The sequence below is a fragment of the Pezoporus wallicus genome, unplaced genomic scaffold (genome assembly GCF_028554395.1).
Source record: "Pezoporus wallicus isolate ANWC-B61680 ecotype Strahan unplaced genomic scaffold, APGP_CSIRO_Pwel_v1 contig_7237, whole genome shotgun sequence".
In the NCBI taxonomy this organism is placed as follows: Eukaryota; Metazoa; Chordata; class Aves; order Psittaciformes; family Psittacidae; genus Pezoporus; species Pezoporus wallicus.
In genome coordinates, this window is record NW_026635802.1 from 39,788 (window position 1) to 60,662 (window position 20,875).

At 38.4% G+C, this 20,875-nt stretch overlaps 1 protein-coding gene across 8 annotated transcripts in view; it reads left to right on the forward strand.

Moving 5' to 3' along the window:
• CTDSPL (CTD small phosphatase like) overlaps positions 1-20,875 on the forward strand; it is an 82,400-nt gene that overhangs the window by 39,772 nt on the left and 21,753 nt on the right. For 3 of the 8 annotated variants that reach the window (XM_057398265.1, XM_057398269.1, XM_057398261.1), the window contains exons 2-4: positions 8,214-8,368; positions 16,322-16,354; positions 19,734-19,787. In XM_057398265.1, the coding sequence (XP_057254248.1) occupies positions 8,214-8,368; positions 16,322-16,354; positions 19,734-19,787 (242 nt within the window). The remainder of the gene's footprint in view (positions 1-8,213; positions 8,369-16,321; positions 16,355-19,733; positions 19,788-20,875) is intronic. The other 5 variants (XM_057398266.1, XM_057398263.1, XM_057398268.1 and 2 more) reach the window with 3 other exon arrangements.

Below are 20,875 nucleotides of genomic sequence, written 5' to 3' on the forward strand. Positions count from 1 at the left end.
TGGTATTTCACCCGGAACATAGTTCAGCAGGTTAATTACCTTAAAGAATTAAAAGAGTTTTCTAACTTTCCCAGTTCATTATGAAGTGTGAATGCCCCTGAAGCAGTGGCTCTGCCTTCATTCTTTGAGCTGAATAAATGCAAAGACTTGGGCTGTCAGATACATTTCTTTTAACACAGTATTTTCTAGTAGCAACCCATCTAAGTTTTTAGATACTGCAGCAGTGTAAGACAGCACAGGTGTGTTAATCATAGAATCATAGAATAGTTAAGGTTGGAAAGGACCTTAAGATCATCTAACTCCAACCCCCCTGCCATGGGCAGGTACATCATGTCTTATATGAGAAGCTGACACATAAATACAACGGTTATACCATGGTATGTAATTATGTCCAACAAAATCTCAGTGTGCAGACTGAAGGGTACCAAGTCTTTTATGGTTTTGAAATTTGCCTTGGGATCCATCAAGGGTTTTTTGTGCTATTTTCAGGGTTTTATCCCTCCTTGTCAGTAAAGAGGCTTCTGTGTACAGTTGGTGTTTGTAACATTTTCAAGCTGTTTCTCATGATGCATCACAGCCTTGTACAGAGTGCAATGCTGGGTTCTCAGTTGTGTATTAGGAAAATTACTTCAGAATTTCACTGCTTTTGATCCTTAAACAATGAGTATCTGATAACCAGCAGCAGGTATTTAATCCATCCAGATTTGAGGACTGCAATGAATAATTTATATAGGGCAAAAGAAGGAAAAAAAGGACTCTAAGCTGCTGCAACAGAAATGTTTCCGAGGCTTTGTTTAGTTAGGTAAAGGCCTTTTTTATTCCTACAGCATTAGATGTCATGAGTTGACATTCGCCCCAGTTAAGTTTCTCCTTTTGTCCTAGGTACTATGTGAAAATGTATTGTTAATATGACTTTTGCAGGTATGGAAAGCAAACTGTAACATTCCGATATCCACTAGATAACTTCTCTTTGAATGAGATAAGCTGTTCTTGCATAACCATTTGATCTTAGCGTACAGGTGTAACTTCTGAGCTTGTTTTCCAAAACATCGTGGAACGGGCTAATGAGAGTAATGTTCAGTTTCTCCTAAAATTCCTAAAAGTTCATAAATCAGATTGACATTTTTTTTCAGATCCAAATGGAGTGACCTACTTGAAATAGATTAAAGTCAGGTAAAGAAGAGATTCTCTCAAAAGCAAAACCAAGTTACTTGTTTATTGTTTCCTCATGTCCCCACCTGTCTTGCGTATTTCAGCTTTTCTTTCTCGGACCTTCTCCATGTGATCAGCTCCATCCAGAGCAGGCTATTAATGCAGTGCGTGGGAAAGGGTATGGCAGGCAGGAAGAGTTAAATTTCATAGAAAGTTTTTTCTTTTGCTCAATTAGTCTGGAGTCCCTCCCTTCAAAGAAGTAATTTTGGTGGAAAGAAAAACAAAATCTGAAGTTTCTTTAATTATGTTTGGGGTGGAAAGAGTGGTTTCCATCTTCAGTTGAAATGATGATTCTGGGGTATGTCGTGTCGAGTATAAAGAGAGCAATTTCCTTGGGTTATACGTGTATCAAGGTTAATCCAGGTATGGGTGGTTGTAGCAGGTATGCGACAGTGCTGTTATTGCTATATTTTCTCCAAAGTTTACATGGAAGATTAAACCTTTCAATGGTAAACTGCAGATAACTTTGCTTTTAAAGGCCATGTGGGCATCACATGCAGATTGGGCATCAAGTATTTATTTTTTCTAATAAGATCAGATACAGCCTTTTAAGAAGGTTAAGAAATTTTGCATCTCTAATCATGTATAAATTTCAAAACTGCTTCCTTTTGAAGAAGGGCTTTGTTTAATACCGCTTTATTCTGACTTGTATCTTTCCATTTCGTATTAAAAAAAAACTTGTTAGCAGAGAGCTCACGATACGCAGATGTTCATTTTATTGCATTTAGCAAGCTCATCTGTAAAGGCACGGAAAGTCTCTTCATTACCCACTTTAGGGGGAACTGGCTATGGCATTCATTTAATTAGGAAAAATTCAGCTGTAATTAGCTCACTCGTGAACTGCAGAGGGATGGGCTGCATTAGGAACCCTCCAGTCAACCAGTGGTGTCTTCCTGCAGCAGCACAGGGTTCATTGTACGACAGCGGCGCAACAAGCTGGGTTTGTAAATTCACACAGCTACAGCAAAATTTGATGGAAGAAACACTGACCTAAACTTCTTTAGCATACAGTGCATGAGGGAAGAGCTTTTTCTTTACTCTGTAACTTGTGCTGCTGTTGGAACTGCCCTGGTGGAAGAAGAGCAGCTCAACCCTTCTGCCTCCAAAGGATGGCCTGAATGAAAGGAGGTTTGAGAAAATGGTGTAGATGTCTTCTATTAGCATGCTCTTGTATTAATTTCTATTACAACGTTTGTAGTAGTTGGGGTTTGTTGTTTTGTTTCTTTTTTTCTTTCTGTTCCCTTTGTATAACCACTAAGTATGGTTATGTGTATCTTCCATTTAAACTTACGTCATTGCAGCAATTTATTTTAAAATTTTCCTTTATCTTTCCTTGAGCCCCTCCCCAACCTTAGTAATGCTGTGGGTTCATTAGGACTTTCTAGAGGGCCTCGATAAACGTAGCTCTGTGAACCATCTTTGGATTCCAGAAACTTGCAGGCAATTCAAGAAGTAACTTGGGCACAAGCGGTGGATAGTACACAGGTTACGAGCAGTGGGGCTTGTCATTAGAAGTAATGTCTGGAAATTGTAGGCAAGACACTGCACTTTCAAATCGGGGGAAACCTGCACCAAGAGGGACTTTGCTCCTAGACAGGAAGAGCTGTGCTCCTGTTTCTGACCTTGTCTGCAAATAATCATTGCAAATTCAGCTAATTTGACAAAGCGCTTTGCTGAGGGCTATTGCAGACCTCCAAGGGATCCCTGGAAAAGAAGTTACGCAGGGATCTGTGCAGTCTGCTCTTCAGTGTAGCATTAAACCATATGGAAAATGGAATAAGGAAATAAGGTGACAGAATTTGTAAGGGAAAGGGGTGCAGATTTGTTTATGTGTGTATATGAATGTTTGTGTATATATGTGCATTTGTCTATAGATTTAAAACTTAACTGTGAAGAGTTGTAGGAAGGTGACATGATTTTGAATTACTAACCTCTGCAACAGCAGATGAAATTAAGTGTGGAATTTTCTGCATGGGAAGAGATAATTCTTGACTTACATTTGCAGTGATGCCTGAAATATCTAATAATGAAGAGATCTTAGTGTTAAAATAGAACTTCTGAAAAATCACATTATCTTGTAAAACTCAAGATATGAGGAATTATCAGAAAAGTAAGAGAAGAAAGCATTTTATGTGTGTGTAAATTCATAGTGCTCATCTTTCATCCTGTGGTTCTTGTGGTTCTCCTGCTGAAAAATACTAGAAATGGTACAAAGATCAGAAACAAGTAGGGTCAGAGTTAAGGAACAGCTAAACTGCTGACTCATCTGTGGACCTTCTTGCCACAGGATACTTTTGACACTAGAAGTTGGTGTGGGTTCAAAACATGATGGGACAATGCCATGAAAGAGGAATTTGTTGAGGACTGTTGCATACTCAGTTGATGTCTTCAGGTAAGAAGTCCTTAAACTGCAGTTACAGTGCACCTGGGGGAGTGTTAGGGGAAAGCATCGCCCCAGTCTTGCGTTGCTCCTTTCTTCACCTCTTCTGCAGATATCTGCTGGTTACAGTCTTCACAGATAATATGTTGTCATATGGTGAAGTTGTTTTGCCTGGGCTTTCTTGGTGCACAAAATTTATGTGGCTGGTATGCAGTGTTCAAGATATAAAAGGTCACTTAAAGTTGTCTTAAGCCTTCAGTGGTGATAGGGGTAATGAGTATAGTACTTCTGTGGGTGTCCTAGGAAATCAGTTCCAGAAATCAAGGTTGTAACTTCCAAAAGGTGGAGATGAAAAAAAGTCCTGTAAATTCCATATGCTGGCTGCTGCTCAGATGTTTGAGTTTAGATAACAGAGCTTCCCATTCCGGTATCATTGCTACCTGCTCTTAACTATGAAGCTTTTAAGGAGCGACAGGTTCTGTCCTCTGCAGGTTTTTTCTCTTTAAAATTTGCTGGCATCCAGAATAGCTGAGTTTATGGTACTGATTTAGTATTAACGCTTCTTTACACCTTCAGAGTTAGTTGTATTTGTGCCATCACTGCTTTAGGAAAGGCAAACAGAGCATGTATTGGGCCAGTGTAACTAAGGAAGGAGGAACTATTTTCTGTGATGCACATCACTGTTGTAGTTGCTAAAAATGAGATATGCAGATCTTTTTAACATACCTGTGTGTGTTAATACAGCATGGCACATAAAGCCACTTGAGAACTTCCTTACTGCGCCCTAAATTATAATTTATTAAGTCATAGTAAAGTCTCTGTAATACAGTATTAAAAAACCCCAAACCTTGATCTCTTTAAAATAACATCTGAATTAGTGGAGAGACCTGTTGAAACACAGCTGTGTTATGAATGGCAAAATTGCAAGATGAAAAACAACATGGAGGGTTCTTTTTCCTAGAACAAATATTTCACTTAGTGAAGGCAAGTGGCCAGATTTAAAATGTACAGTTTGATCACGGAAGACAAGTATTCTTAAAAGAGTTGAAAAAATCAGTAGCTTTTGTCTGAGATTTTTTTAATGTCTATTTAGACTATTTACTGTTTACTGCCTCTTTCTGTCATCTAAGTCGAAAAGATACAAATGTTGGTTCTTAAATGGTGGTGATGTTCCTGCTGATCTGCTGTACAGCTGAGACTTTAAGTTATGAAATTAAAACCGCTGTTGGAATTTATACCTGATTGAAAGGCTTGCTGCAAATAGCAGCTCAGAGCAGTGAAGTGGAAACAGATCTGAGGAATCACTAGAGATGGGGAGCGGGGGTGGCACGGGCCATTATAAACATCTCCTGGCCGTGGACATCCTCATAAAGCCGTAACCATAGGAGCCCAGGTGATATCCCAGCCTTCTCTCCTTTAAATGCAGTAGTGTTTATTGGGCATCATGCCTCTTGAAAATTTGGGACTTCATCCCGTAAGCTGTTAACATGGCTCTATGCATGTCCAGCCAATCCTGGGTTTGATCTTCAGCATTACAAGGTTTGGGACAAACATGATGTGGCTTAGGTAAATTTTTGCCTTCTATGCTCTTTGTATTCATTAACCTCCTGAAGACTAGGCTCAGGAGTACTCTGCAACGTTTCTTATGCAAACATTTGGTAATCAGTTTTTCTCGCTTAACACTAACATTTTACGAACTTGATAGAAATGTTGAAGACCTACCTCAGACCCAGCCTAGAATATAAATAAGAATATAGAAATACTAGAATTAGAAATTAGAATTAGAATTTAGAAATTATAGAATATAATAATATTTTATTACTAGAAAATACAGTCTTGGCTTTTGGAGGACTATTTTATGCATAAAAATTGTTTGCAGAATGAAGTTTAGTGTTAACAGTCTTGTACCTTACTAAGTCCAGGGAAAACAAAAGCTGGTGATGAATGTTTTTTTCATTCAAAAAAAGAGCATTTCTATTTTAAGCATTCAGATGTGATTATTTGCTGTCAGATTTTTAAGTAGAAGCTGAAAATAAAATACTAAAATTATTAAAAGGCTTCTGCGGCACTAGCTATAGGGAGCAGGACACAGTATTATGCTTCCTATTATAATTGCAGCATATTTCAGTGTTCAAGGTCAGAAAGCAGTTCTCTCTGTCTGAATGGTACTGCAGCAAACTTCCTTGTGCTTTGTGATTCTAGTTCTCTTGAGAGCTGTTTTGCAAAAGTCCGTCATAGCTATACAGGTATCCTTCAGGGATTTCTAGACACATTTCTGCAAATTTATTGCAAAAAGAATGTGACATTTTGAGAATGAGTCTTTTACTGTAACTTGTAAGAGCAATGACCACAGTTTTCTGTTTAACTGAAATGTTGAAAAGCAGTGTTTAGATTGGCTTTGGTTTACAAATGTCTTTGAAGAAACAGTTCCTTAAACACACAAAACATGCACAAATCTGCACAATTCTGACTGTTCTGTTATCTGAGCACTTCTTTAATGGTGAAAGTTAAAAACCATTTCATTTTTGATACAAGTACACTTCCCTCTTATTAGCAATTAATAACTGAACATAAGCACTGTTCACTGCCTTAATACGTATTTTGACAAATATGGGAATATGTACTATACAGGGAACAGAATGTTAAGTGTTGGACCCGTTGGACACCTTGCAAGTGCTTTGAGAGGAGAAAGTATTGATGGGTAGTTTATGCCAACCCTACGTAATCAGAAGATTTTATGTTTTTTTCAGAGAGTGCTTGCCAGTTCACTCAAAATCTGCACCATGAGGCTTTCTTGTCAAAGCAGACCTGAGCACCTTCAAAGCATGGTGGTATCCCTTAAGTCTCCATGGGGGGAGATCTGTTCCATCTCATACACAGTTCTTTTTTCATTGAAGTTTTCTTTATAGATTAATAATTGTATTATTTGTATTTCTGTTGCCAATTGCCTTGATTGCGCGAGGTATTTGTCATACGAGAGAAGGTAGATGAATGTGTCAGTTCCTAAATCCGAGGAAGGAAGGACAAGATAGGTAATTATATATCAATATGTGTAATGGGACTTATTAAGAATTTCACTTACCCTCTAACTTTGGGATAGGGAAGTGTTTTGTTCCTTCTAATGTAGAATGTAAAGAAACTATGTGATGTGTAGAACCAAGTGGATTAATCCACAACTTTGATAGCATCCTTTTTTTTTTTTTTTTCTCAGTGTAATTCACTTTTTAAAGTTTGCTACTTTGAGATGGGCTGCTGCATAGCTGTGAGAAAGGACTTGAAAATAACTTGTTTGGGCATGTATTTTAAATCAAATCATTTGTTGACTTGAAAAGGAAGCCATTAATCTCTGTAGGCTAAAATATTCCTCCGCTTAAGGATAAGAAGGGTAAGTGGGTCCTGGCTAAGGTACAGCAGGGGGGTGTCTGGGTCTGGCTGGTGGTTTTGCACAGTATTCATGGTAATGAGCAGTTACTTACACGATTAACATGACATGGTTGCGCCACACTGTGTTAGTGTGATAACAAGCTGAGTATTGATAGCATTCAGTACCATGTGTTGCAGTGGTTCAGATAAACATCAAAGGCAAAGGGCTGCGCAAAGGGCATGAGATAAAAAGGGTGCACCTGCCTGGCCCTGCCCTGGAAGAGTGCTGAGTCTGTCAGGTAGGGCACTTCGAAGTAGGAAATACACACTTCTAGCTAACAATAGATCATTAATCATGGTGATCAACTGGAGTATTACTTAAAGTATTCTAGAAACTTTTGCCAGCTCATTTTATTTCGATGTGTGCTCAAGATCTGTTTTTTTAGGAGTTTGCATCTTGGGGAAGTCACTGACTGTCTTATGTGCATTTCTTTTCTCCAAACTTATATCTAGAGTTGTTAGTCTTTAAAAATGGTACACTTACTTTTATTGAGCTGTATGCAATTTTTTACCAGTTTGTTGTTATTTTGTTGGGGTTTTTTTTTGTTTGGTTTGGTTTTTTTTTATCCTGGAATATCAGTAAGCAAGTTGAAAAGAACAGCCAGGACTCCTGACTTTGTTTAGTGACACCCTCTCCAGTTTTGCTTCTGTAGCCAGTGTTACAGCCCACAGTGCTGCTGTCTGTGTTATGTCTTTTCTCCTCCACAATGTTGTCAAACAGTAACAGAGGAAACTTTTTTTGACCCTTGCAGGAGTTTGTGTTACACACATTATCATGTATTAGGCTAGAAAATGTGCCCAGGCATCAGTAGGCATTTATTGCATACTCTTCTATTTTAGATCAGTTTGCTTCTTCAGACCAGAGACACATTTAGAAGCATTTTGTGTAATTTACAGTACCTAATCTGGATGTTTCTAGGAAAACTCAGGTGTGTTACCTTAGTATGGCAAGACCTTTGATTGTACAGAGATCCAGGTTGATTAGTAATAGACTAACATCACCATGTGAGTTTGACAAGAAAATAATGTGTTGAAACATGAGGAAGGGGGTCTCAATATGATGGAAAATCTCTGTGAGGCTATCTTAAGACTTGAGAAGGACTTCTGAGGTACTAGCCTTAAATTCAGTCGTAGTCTGGAAAGCTAGGTCTGTGCTACATGAATTTATTTTTCTTCTGGTTTGTTTTGTGTCTCCTAGTGTCCCAATGTAATATCAGCTTGAAGAAGCAGAGGAGTCGAAGTATCTTTAGCACCTTATTCTGCTGCTTTCGTGACTACAATGTCGAACCACCATCAGCCAACAGCACCAGTGCTCTGCCTCCTTTGGTGGAGGAGAATGGAGGACTTCAAAAGGTAAGGCCTTTGTCTTACTTTGCTCTTATATGGGTCTCTTGTAAACAAGGTTTAACTCTGTGCTTCTGGAGGTTTGCCTTAATAGGTTTCCTTCATGGGGAACGTTTTAGTTATTACAGGAAAAAAAAATACTATTTTGGTGGGGAATTGCTAATACTATCTAGTCAGCTGCAATTTAAAGTGGAACTTTTTTTTGTGAAGGGTATTGACACTATTCATTTGATAAGCAAGCATCATTTAAAACCTGAATAAGACACTAAAAATATTTGGACTTCTCATAAAACTTGAGATGCTGAGTTGTCTGTAGCTTTGGTTCTCTTTCCTAACTACAGGAAGGTTAGAATGTGTCCACTGGAGTGTAGTGGAACCTCTTTGAATGTCAGTTGAAAGGGTTTTCAGTGACATAAAACCAGTTTAGAATGGGGAGAACATAATTGTGTGGACCTTTTTTCTAACCACTTAAAAGGTGTCAGCTTTTGGCCATTTTTCCAGGTTATTAAGTTTCGTTTACCTAATAAATTAAATGATAGAAATTTTCAGCAGTTCAAAGCACTGCATGTGAGAGCAGTGTGTTGCTTTCGTTGAATTTTAGCAATTATATTGCTTTAACATATTCATAAAATCAAAACACAAATGATTTTATGTTCTTTTTAAATCTGATAACACTGAGAATTTGTGTTATGAACCAAAGGATCTCAGTTCAATATAGCAAGCATAGGAATACTATCTTTTCCGTACCACACTGGTTTTCTGCACTCTCAAAACTCCGCTAGTCCCATACTCTCACTTGAAACACGATTCCGCTTGCACTTTTCTAGGACTTTAAAGGATTGCAAATACAGGATTATCCATGATGGGGAATAATGGTCGAAATGGAAGTGTTTTTCTTTTCATGCTTCTGCTCTTCACAATAATTTTTTATGCTTGATGCAGCTGATCTTTTTCTTGCCTTGTCCAGTCCATTTTATTTTTGTTTTGAATTTTGCTGCTATGTTTTAATTCTGAAGAGCTCAGGAGAGAGCAGAGGAGCTGTTTGGTGGGAGAGAGGAAAGGAAAGCAAATTCAAGTGATGGAGGCTGAGAATATGTGTGGAGTCTGAACTGCAGTGATTCAGGCTGTAACTGCTCATGTAGAGGTGAAGTGCACTGAAATTCCTTTGCCAAGAGCAGTTGAATGTGTATTTTTAGGCTTATTTTGCCAGCCAAAGTACATTTTTACTGAAATGAGGGAAATCTAGCCTGGTTATGCTGAAGGGAAAGCTGAGTAGTGTGTAGCCTCTGTGCACATTTTCACCTGAGAAACAAAGGAATGGGAAACTAGCAAGATTTCCCTTTCCACTGTGCTATGGAATGGAAAGAAGGCAGGCTGCTAATGGCAAAATTAAAACTAAGAGAAAGTGGGAGTTCATGACAAAGAAAAACATAAAAACATAAAACAAGTTTACTTTTTCTGTAGAAAATGTGAGTTAAAATGTTCTAATGTCAGTAGTTTTCAGGCTGCATTTTGTAAGGCACTTAATTACTTTCTAAATATATCTTACGCCTTGAGCTAGTGATTGCATGTACATTCACATAAGCTTCCATCCTCACTCTTTGCTACCTTAGTAAACAGTTTTGAAGTTGTGCAACAGTTATACACAAGCCCAAGACAAAAATCACAGAATTCGTATGATTACCAGACTACAGCTTAACAGAGTAAAAAAAAAAAAAAAAAAAAGAAGAAAAAAAAAGAAGGAATATGTTTGTATTTTCTTTAAATAGAATGAAAGGCACTCAGATGCTTACAAATCTTTGCAGAAGAAGTAAAGCTTTTGGGTGTTTCTTAAGTGGAAATAAGTCTGTGACATTTCTAATAACATTTTTATGTGGTTTTATATGCTCTTTTTATTTTGAGTGTAAAGACAGTTAGTGTAAGTAGGAAATTCTTTTAAAGAAAAAGAGATTGAAAACTTGGGTACATTTGAGTATTGTTACACTGTCAGACTAGTTGGTTTTTTACCAGGAGAGCTGTGTTTTAAAACTCTGCAGGCTGGTTGAATTTGGTCAAGTTACACTTGAGCATCTTGTTCAGATTCAGAAGTGATAAGTAAGTTGGGGGAAAGTACATGCAGCAGTGGGCCTCAGTTTCTAAATTGATAAAATTAAATATCCAGGAATGGCAAAATTACTTGGTGCAGGGGAGAAGAAAGCCTGGCAACACATTGCTTAAACTCCTCTGCTGTTTAATTAAAAGCTGATTTTGCATTATTCTGACTGCCAGGTTAGAATAGTTTAAATTCTGTTGAGCTGCTGTTCAAATAGTCACTGACTTGTATCTGTTATCTTTTTTTTTGGTATATTTTATTAATTATCACCTCACAGGTGAGCTCTGACCCTGGCCCAGTCAGTTCATGGGCTGTGACCCTTTTCTTTAAAAATGGATAAAGAAAATTGCACAATAATCTTAAATACTTACCATTAGAAACTAAATTGGCTTGGATGTACTTTCCTCCTGTCTTTACTGTTCAGTAGAGTTACATAAAAATCAGTGATAAAAACTTCAGAGGAAGGGAAGGAATGGAGAAAGCTTCTGCTGGTTTCACAGGAATTCAGTGTTTGTTCTGTGTTGCTTCTGGCATGTTCTTGACATTTGAAGTTGATGTGACAAGGTAACTTCCTTCTAATTAGGAGTCTCAGTTCTTTAAATGCTAACCTGTTGTAAAGGAGGGAAAGCAGGGAAGAGTATTTTAGAAATTGAAAACACAGTTCTGAAATATTATTCAGAATAATTGTGTTGTGTGATTTAATTTTTATTATTATTTTGCTGTATTAGAAAACATGAAATCAGTGCTTGAGATACATCAGTGCTTCATTTAGTTTCTTGCCAAATAATGTGACTTGATTATGCTTGTCAAGTCACTTCTTTGTAGGATTGGAAGGAACACCAATTTGAGCATGTTTTTGAATAAACAGGGGTTTTCAAGTGCTGACTTCTGTTCTGTTAGGAAAAAAAAAAATCCCAAAAACTTCTTTAAAATATTGAGTTAATTTTTAAACCTTCTACTCACAGAGCAGCTGCTTGTCCAAGTGTGACTTTAATACTGGTAATGAATGGTCCATTCTGTCTCTATAAAGTTTCAATACATTTTTTCAATAATAACTTGTATTTACTGAAACTGTTGTATATTTGTTTTTCTTAAAATGCAGCAGCTTTTTAGTGCAGCAAAAAAATGTACTCTAAGATGCAGTATCAATTACAGTGGGTATATCAGCCTATCTGCAGCTTGGATCCTGAGCCAGATGTGTCACTGGGAGCACATAATGTTCAGAACTCATGAAATCCTTGCTAATTTTTTCCTGCCTCCTCAGCAGCAGGCAGCTTACCAACACCTCCCAGCCAGGATTTTATTTTTAGGGGCCAGTGTTGGGAGAGGGAAGTGTTTTTTGTTTTCCCCTAAATAAATTCAAATCTCAATTTCTGTTCTTCAGTTAGCAACTTGACTCAATTTGTGCATTTTCTGGACATGTTTCTCGATTTAGGTTTTTGTTTTTTCTGGGTAAGTTTGTTAGTGGCATTTTGGAGTGTTTGCAGACACAGATTTCATCTGTAGGTTTCAAGGAGGGATCTAGATAAAGGTGAGAAATGCTGGATTCAAACTAGCTCTTTCTTTTCCCTTTGCTTTCAGTCATGTGGTGGGTGAGGGAGCTCTGACAAGTCTATCGACACTTTGCCATTTCACTTACAACCCACTTCCACTAGAATCATCTTTTGCTTTTGTTTCACAGTTAGATCCAAATCGGGCAGATGGCTTGTGTTCAAGATGAAGCATGAATGAGGAACAGGTTTTTTTATGTTGGTTGGATTAGAGGAGAAGGTCCTGATCCACACCCAACAGGGAAGAAGACAGATTTAGAAGGTTTATTCTTGGGGTAGCAGCTGCCCCTGTTGCTTTCCCTGTAACAGGAATGAAGCCAGAAAGGTCAAGTCCTTGAATTTCCACCTCACCCATCCTAACCACTGCAAAAGTTAGGTCTCCTTCTTCACACTGCTTTTTTGCTGCACCATGCTGTCATCTCCAAGGTGATGCAGGAAAGCTGTTTAGATGACCTGTTGTTATGTCTCCAACACTCTTACTTCAGGGATCTCTATAATACAGTGCACGAAAAAGAATCTTCTCTGTTCCACAGGAATATGGGTCACCAGAGCAATAAAAATAGCTTGCAGGGAGCTTATTCTTGAGGCCAAAGGTAGTATCTCCTCCATCCAAGAGACACAGAGGAGCAACATGAGCATTTTCTCTGAGGGGGAGACTATTAATGGCATGCTTTCCAAACAGACATGGAAACCAGTCTCACTCTTCAGTGTGGAGGAAGATAATTGAGATTAATGCAAGTAATAGTACCCTTTCTCCTGCTTAACCTTCATTGGTCAGAGCAAGAAAATTCCTAGTGACTTGTATGGTTGATCACCATCAGCATGTGGTATGGCAGGTCTGTTTAGAAGACAGAATCCCCCTTAGCGATGTTTTGTTCCCCTCTCTCTGCTTACTCATTCTGACCTTACTTGCCTCCCCAAAAGTTTTCTATATTGAGACAAAGCTCAATATTCCAAAGCATTGAAAGAGTAAAATAGTAGCTGTATTATTTTTTTAAAAGAACCTGTCATGGTCTAATATGAGCTTTGTGTTAAAGGAATGAGCATGTTCTGATCAGCAGCTTCTTTAAAGGGGTTATTCTTTAAAATGAAATAGCTCCTTATCTTTGAATACAAACTGTTCTAAAAAAAAAAAACCAAATAGCATGGCCTGTCACTTAGTGCTCATTGATCCTATACTCAAGTGTAGACAGACAGCATTAATGAACAGACACAGTACAGAAAATGTGTCTCAAACTAAAATTAGGTAGCTAAGGGAAAAGATAGGAGTTATCATTTCATCTGTATGTATTGTGCCATGAAAAAAATAAACCCCCTTATTTCAATGGCTGAACAAATCAGTTCCTGGGTTATCTTAATGATACAATAGGGAAATTTTGGCATTCCAGGAACAGCTTTGTCCTGTTACCAGCATCAGGAGCTCATGTAAAGACTTCAACAAATGTAGTCATCTATCATCTGTTTCGAACGATACTGTTATGACCTATTTCCCTTCCTGTTCCAAGACATCAGGAAATGAGGCAGGACACTTTTTAAAAGTTTCCCATAGCAGGCTTGTTTTTAAAAAGCATTTGCCCGCTCATCAGCGCGTACACTTCAGCAGCAGAATTTTGCCTCTATCTTTGTTCTTCCAGTTGTCATTACCGTTTTGATTTTGGCATAGATACTTTAAGGGTTCCTCTTAGGAGGACACGTTTCATCCTTGGTGTTTTTTATTTAAGAAATTCTGCATGAAAAATAAACAGTAATGCAAGTCTTTTAGCAAGTCAGATTCTGGATTCCCACAAAAGTCATGAAGTTTAACAGTAATACCATGGGGTACAGCTCTTGCTTCAAGAGATTGCTGAAATAGAAAGCCAGTTATGCCACAGTGAGTGCCTCTTGAAGTTTGTGGGAAAACCTAACGTGGTACACAGCTATATTTGTGTCCATAATTGAGATAATCTTGTAGTGTAGTTGCCAGTATGCCTCTACTCTCATATACTGTTTTCATCTATTGACAGAAGAGAAGCTCCAGTCGTATTTTATTCTCCACCAGTGAACACAAAAAATGCCCTTCAAAACAAAACACAGGTTTACAGTCTGTGTTCTGCCTGTGTAACTATATCCTTGATAACAGTTTGCTCACCAGCTAATCTGACTGGCACCTACTCAAGTCCTCCTTTCTGAAATGGCCCATGAACTTCAGATTATGTTCCACTAACAGGCCGTTAATGTGCCAAATTACATATTTTTTTTTTTTCTTTTTGCCACTTCCTTGAGGAAAGTTTAGATCCTTACCATTTCTTGTGTTTGCTTTTATAGAAATATATAACCAATAGATTTTGGTTAAATGTTACTAAGAGTTTCTGCTGTTCTAGCAATAAAGAAGAGGACTTCAAAAATAGTATTGACTTACCTTTTGTTTATCAGGGATGCGTCAGCACCATGTTAGACTCCAAAACAAGTGAGCACAAGACTTCTCAGCTGGAAGAGGATGTTCTAATGTTGAAACCAGCTCTTTCAATAGTCATAGAATCATAGAATCCTTAGGGTTGGAAAGCACCTTAAGATCATCTAGTTCCAACCCCCCTGCCGTGGGCAGGGACACCTTACGCTAAAGCGTATCACCCAAGGCCTCGTCCTACCTGGCCTTGAACACTGCCAGGGATGGAGCATTCACAACCTCCCTGGGCAACCCATTCCAGTGCCTCACCACCCTAACAGGAAAGAATTTCCTTCTTTTACCCATCCTAAACTTCCCCTGTTTAAGTTTTAACCCGTTACCCCTTGTCCTGTCGCTACAGTCCCTAATGAAGAGTCCCTCCCCAGCATCCCTATAGGCTCCCTTCAGATACTGGAAGGCTGCTATGAGGTCTCCATGCAGCCTTCCCTTCTCCAGGCTGAACAGCCCCAACTTCCTCAGCCCGTCTTCATATGGGAGGTGCTCCAGTGCCCTGATCATTCTCGTGGCCCTTCTCTGGACTTGTTCCAACAGTTCCATGTCCTTTTTATGTTGAGGACACCAGAACTGCACACAATACTCCAGGTGAGCTCTCACAAGAGCAGAGTAGAGGGGCAGGATCACCTCCTTCGACCTGCTGGTCACGCTCCTTTTGATGCAGCCCAGGACACGGTTGGCTTTCTGGGCTGTGAGCACACTCTGAAGCCGGCTCATGTTCATTTTCTCATCGACCAACACCCCCAAGTCCTTCTCCGCAGGGCTGCTCTGAATCTCTTCTCTGCCCAACCTGTAGCTGTGCCTGGGATTGCTCTGACCCAGGTGTAGGACCTTGCACTTGGCATGGTTAAACCTCATGAGGTTGGCATCAGCCCACCTCACAAGCGTGTCGAGGTCCCTCTGGATGGCATTCCTTCCCTCCAGCGTATCAACCGAACCACACAGCTTGGTGTCATCGGCAAACTTGCTGAGGGCACACTCAATCCCACTGTCCATGTCAAGAGGACTGTGTTGTCCAACAACTTTCAGTAGTCAGCAGCCTGTGTTGTCCAAGTAATTAGAGGATAAAATCTTTTACCTAAGCTATGTTTGGGCTAGAAGGGTCAGCTTCCTTTTGTGCCCACCTGAAAACAAGTACTTTTTAAAGAGATTAGAAAATACAGTTCCTACTTCCCAAAACCTCGTATATTTGAGTTGGTGACCCTTACTAGCTGTTCTCCATTTGGAAGCTGTCTTTGTGTCCATATGTCATGTCCCAGGATGAGAAGAAAAGGTCAAGTTGACCAAGTCTGTCTTGCCTTCTCCCAAATACAAATACGGAAGTGAGACCATGGGAAGAACACTTGATACTGTTGCCTCTTTCTGGGTGAAGGGAGAGATTCCTTGGATTAGTTTGAGCGTAGTTTCTTTCTTGGACATTTTGCTGTTGCCTAACTGAAAATTTTTTTTCTGAGGCAGTTGTCTCCAGTGAAGTTAACTTCAAGGAGTGAGCTCCTGCCCTGCTACCAAGATCTATCTAAGCCTCTTGTTGCTGCAGTGAAAATAGACTAATATACCCATTAGTAGATTTTAAAGCTGAAAAAAGTTACAGTAAATACAGGTTCTTTCTTATTATCATCTCTTATTAACCATAGCATGGGTTTTACCATTCCAGTCTCCTAAAAACCATGAATACTGGTATACTAACATCATTTCAGCAACTAAAATGCAAGATCCTGGTTTTATTTTTAGTTTTTTTTTTCTTTTACCCTGGTTTCTTGAATACTTTGAACCTTTGGTTTAAAATGTTTGAGTGCTACATTTACTGCTTCAGACCTTTGTTCTACCCTTTAAAAGCCATTACCCTTACAGTGATTTTTTTTGTTTGTTTTTTTCCCCAGGGTGACCAGATGCAGGTCATGCCTATACCAAGTGTATGTATTTTTATCCCTTTTTCTTTTTAATAATTTTCATAACTTTTGCTTTGATTCATCTTATGTTGCAGTCTTAACAGGTCTGTTTTGTGTTGCATGTTAATAAAATGATTTTATGTTCTGTCTGTAATGTAGACTTGGAGATGAATTGAACTGCATGTGTTGTACCGGGACTAAAAGAAGAGTTTGGGTTTTATATGAGTTTTGTATTGGATCTCAGTTAAATTCATTTCTGGGGGTTTTGTCATTTTGAAAATGCCTCAAGTAGCATGAAAGTTGTAGTTGCTTATTTTAATAGAGACAAAAGGTGACTTATCAGCACTATATGAGAGACAGTTACAAAAACCTTTTCCTCTAATTTTTTCCTGTATTTGAGTTGAAGAGTTAGAAACTGCATGATTTGTTTGAAACAAGACACTTTAGGAAAACAAAGGCTACACTGACCATAGCTGTATTACTGCACTCTTTGAAGATGATGTTCTCAGTATCTGCTGCTTTATGGGCTTTATTATTTCTCCTTATCTTCCTTGGATTAAACTTGGAATGCTGTTTGGCATCTGAATTATTTTTCAAAACTAAATAAAAGGAAAGAAAAAAGTTCTTCAAGCTGAGGCTTTGAATTTAATTAAGTGTAACCTTTTTTGGGCAAAAAGCTGCTCTTTTTTTACTTGTGTTTTTTGTTGGGTTTTTTTTAAATCTTGTTTTGATCTCCTTTGCTGTTTATAATACTTCATTATTGCAGAATTTTCCAGGAAATAGCAGCACTAATGTGTGGAGTTACTGTCACAGCCCACTTTCCTGAGGTATTAGTTAGCTCTAAAGATGCGGCTATTCCCTAAGACAAATTTTTTTTTTTTTTCCTTTCTCCTTCCTTCTCCTGTAACATTACAAGGCCTCCCATAAGAGCCCTGTCCATGCTGCAGTGCAGCAGTAGTGTCAGGAGCTCACTAAAACTGTGGATCACATACCTCCTTCACTGCTTTTCCTTGGATTTAAGGACTGTTATTAATTATTTGCTTACATATTATTTCTAATATGAAATTACTTCTAGTACATCTCATGCATATGTTTGCATGCATATGTGTATGCATATGCACACATGTACATGCATATAATTTGTATGTATGCAAGTTTGGGAATAGGAAACTTTGGATGTATGAAAATACTGATTTCTAAATTTCTCCTTTCACGTCAGATACTGTTTAGTGACTGTAGTTGCTCTAGTAGTAGTTCTTCAAATATAAAACATGTTCCGGCTGTGTTCTGACCTGGAATAAAATTTTAACTAAGTGTAGATATTAAAGAAGTAAGAATTGAAACAGAACAAAATTTTGAAATGAGAAATGAGCACAGCTTTGTCAGGTGCAAACATGAAATGAGACAATTTTTCAGAACACTGTCTTTGCGCTGTTAAAGCAGTGCTCTGTTAGATTCCCTTAGTGGTAGGAAAATGAACAATACAAGAGGTTTCTTCTATTCTGTTTTTTTAGTGCAACTGTTACTTTGCTGACCTGTATTCCCAGCACCCTAATAAGGCAGTCATGCCTAGAGCTCTCGGTGAGCAGGTGACTTTAAATGCACTCGTCCCTCTTCTCCAGTGCTATCTGATGCCTTCTTCCAGCAGGACATGAAAGTGTTGTCAAGCAACCATCACCTGCAGGCAGTTGTGTGACATTTACTGTCCGAGTATCAGAGTGCTTCTGGCTGTCAAACAGAAGCCAGCGAGCATTAGTATGTAATAGTCTAAATAAAGACAGAAGTGAGCTGCATATGGAGGAAGCGTAGGAACAAAGATGTAACATTGTATTAGAAAAATGCCTAAAACTAAAGCAGTCCTCTTTGCCAGTCTCACAAGAGCTATTTGTCCTGAGTCCTGCAGCCCAGAGGTTCACTCTGAGACAACTCTTAGCTGTGTGTTTAAGACCCATTAAGGCATAAATTCTTGATGCTCTGCCACACAGGGTCATGGATGAGAAATAGGCTATTTGAACTGTATGTATTGTACATACTAGGAGAAATATCTCCTAAAGGCTTGGTCACAATTAAGTTAGATGTTTACTTTTCATAGAGCTCATTGCAAGTATGATCTCTTCAAATGTTTAGATAATTCCTTAGCAACTCTGAAAAGAGCATTGCCCACTCCCCGCTCATTAAACTTTCAAGTTGAAGCTTCCAGTCAAAATACAAGGTTTTCATGCATGTGTAAAATCTGTCAGCCTGCTGGGGTCACATGTTTGAAAACTTCCGTTGCTTTATGTACATATGTGTGAATTAGTGAAGTATATCTGCTGCTCAGTCAGATTTTTTTCTGTATGAGTTACATTTAATTTAAAAACTTGAATTAATATGAATTTTCAATTGGTTATTGATAGAGATAACTGCTAAACCAGAATCATTCCAGCTTCTGCTTAGGTTCTTCAGAAAACAAACTGTCTGACTCTTGGGTTTTGCTTTTTTTCCTAAAGATGAACTTTGTCCTTTTTGTATCTTGTATTCTGAAACTGTTTTCAGATAAGGCATAGATTAAACAGCAGCATAATTGATTTATTCCCTGATAGTGCAAAATGATTAATTTTTAAGGTTAAAATAAACACAAAATCTGGGGGAAAAAAAAAAAAAACAAAACGAAACAATACCAGCTGACACAGTATGATAGACTTGACTTAAAAATATATGAAGTGTAGTTCAGAATGCTTGTGCCTTCGTGGACTATGGTAGAAAAATAAAAGCAGGCCCATAGCAACTTCAACACTTGTTTTCATTCTTTTGAATGAAAAGGTAGATGGAAATACGAAGCCGTACTCATGGACCTTCTTCAATGAGTTGAAGTGTCCATTTTCTTTGTTCAAACTGGTATTGAGGAGTGTACCAGTATTGCTCCTCAAAGTTTACGCAGAAGTTAAGTCTCAGCACTGGGATATTGTTTTTTTTTGTTTGTCCTCACCTACACTTAGACAATTTCATGTTACAGCTTTTTCTAGAAGAAATTTTGTGAACTGCCCATTTTGTAACAGGAACTAGCATCTTTTGGCAGCTGTTTAAGTGGGAATAATTTATCTTCTATTAGAGTATTTCTGTGCATAACTGTTGGGAGAAGCTGTCAGCTATGTAGAGTGCAACTGAAAGTGTGAATTGAAGGGAACATGAACAGCAAATTAATGTGCTGCACTTAGGCTAGACAACATTTCCAGTATACAAAGAAAGGGCTTATTAATTCTGACACTTGCCTCTGTAGGAAACACGGCCCTACAGGGAAGAAAGGTTATGATTGTTTTATACAGTAAATTTCTGAAAGGTTTGTGTTGACCAGCTGTTTATGCTTCAACCAAAATTCCTGTTTCTTGCCACCACCACCCCCTTTTTTTTTTTTTTTCCTTAGGGAATATACTATTTCCACGAGACTGAAGCAGTGCAGCAGTCGTTTCACTACAAGGTCTGTTAAGCTGATCAGCCATGAGACCTGGCTGGAATGCCTAAGTCCCAAACAGTGACTAGTTTTAAAAGCTTTAACTTGTATACAATTTATGTCTTGTTGGAATTGAAGACCAAGCTAGGACTTAACAGTACTGAGATAGCACATGTTACTTCTCTGCTGAGTTTTGTGGAAGTCTGCAGTCTTTGGGAGAGTATTGCATATTAAGTATGAGTGTCTGTTAGCCACAATTAAATACTTCTTTTAATCATCCTAGATACCTTTAAAGCTACTATGTTTAAAAAAGGAAGTTATCAAAGATCCATAACTATTCACTATTAACTGTGATGGAAAGCTGGTAATTGGAACTCTTCTTGGATATGTCTCCATTAGTGAGGAAATTAAAATACAAAATTGAGTAATGCTTGTTTCTCTCTGAAAGCTTTGATACTCAGCACGTGGAAATTGCTTTAGATCAGAAAGCTTGAACAGCAGAACAAATTAACTGATACTGTAGGTACAAATTGTTTTAAGTTCCTAAAGCCTCAAAATTGTCATCCTTGCTCCAAAGTCCTGCACTTTATGTTTCGCAGCCTCTTATATTGCCTTCAGCATCAATACAGTTTCCTTATCCCTTTTAGATTATCAGGGTGGCAGATGTGTTTTCAGAGTTGGGGGTAACAGAGATACAGGTTTTAAAATAGAATATTTATTTTTCCTTATCTTCAAATGTGCCAACTGTTGACCATGTGTCTTTGAAAACAGGATCAGATTGAATTCAAGAAGCCAAAGCTTTAAAAAGAAGTGGAAGACTTTCTCCAGGAGGAACCTTGAGGTGTAGTCTTTAGATGAAGTTAGGTCAGTAGTTACATATTTGTTCCAAAAGCAGTACGGGAAAGGGAGAGAAACTCCAGCAGTAACCAGTGTTTCTGTATAGATGCTGTGGGTAAGCTTTTTTCTCTCCCAGATGCTGCTTTTGAGAAAACAGAGGTGTAGGTGGATGAACTTGATGAGCATGGGCTGTTTCTCACCATGCGTTCATGGAATTCAGGTTCCCAGAGTTGAAGGTTCTCACATTTTGTAGTCCTTAGTGTATGTCCAGCCTTTTA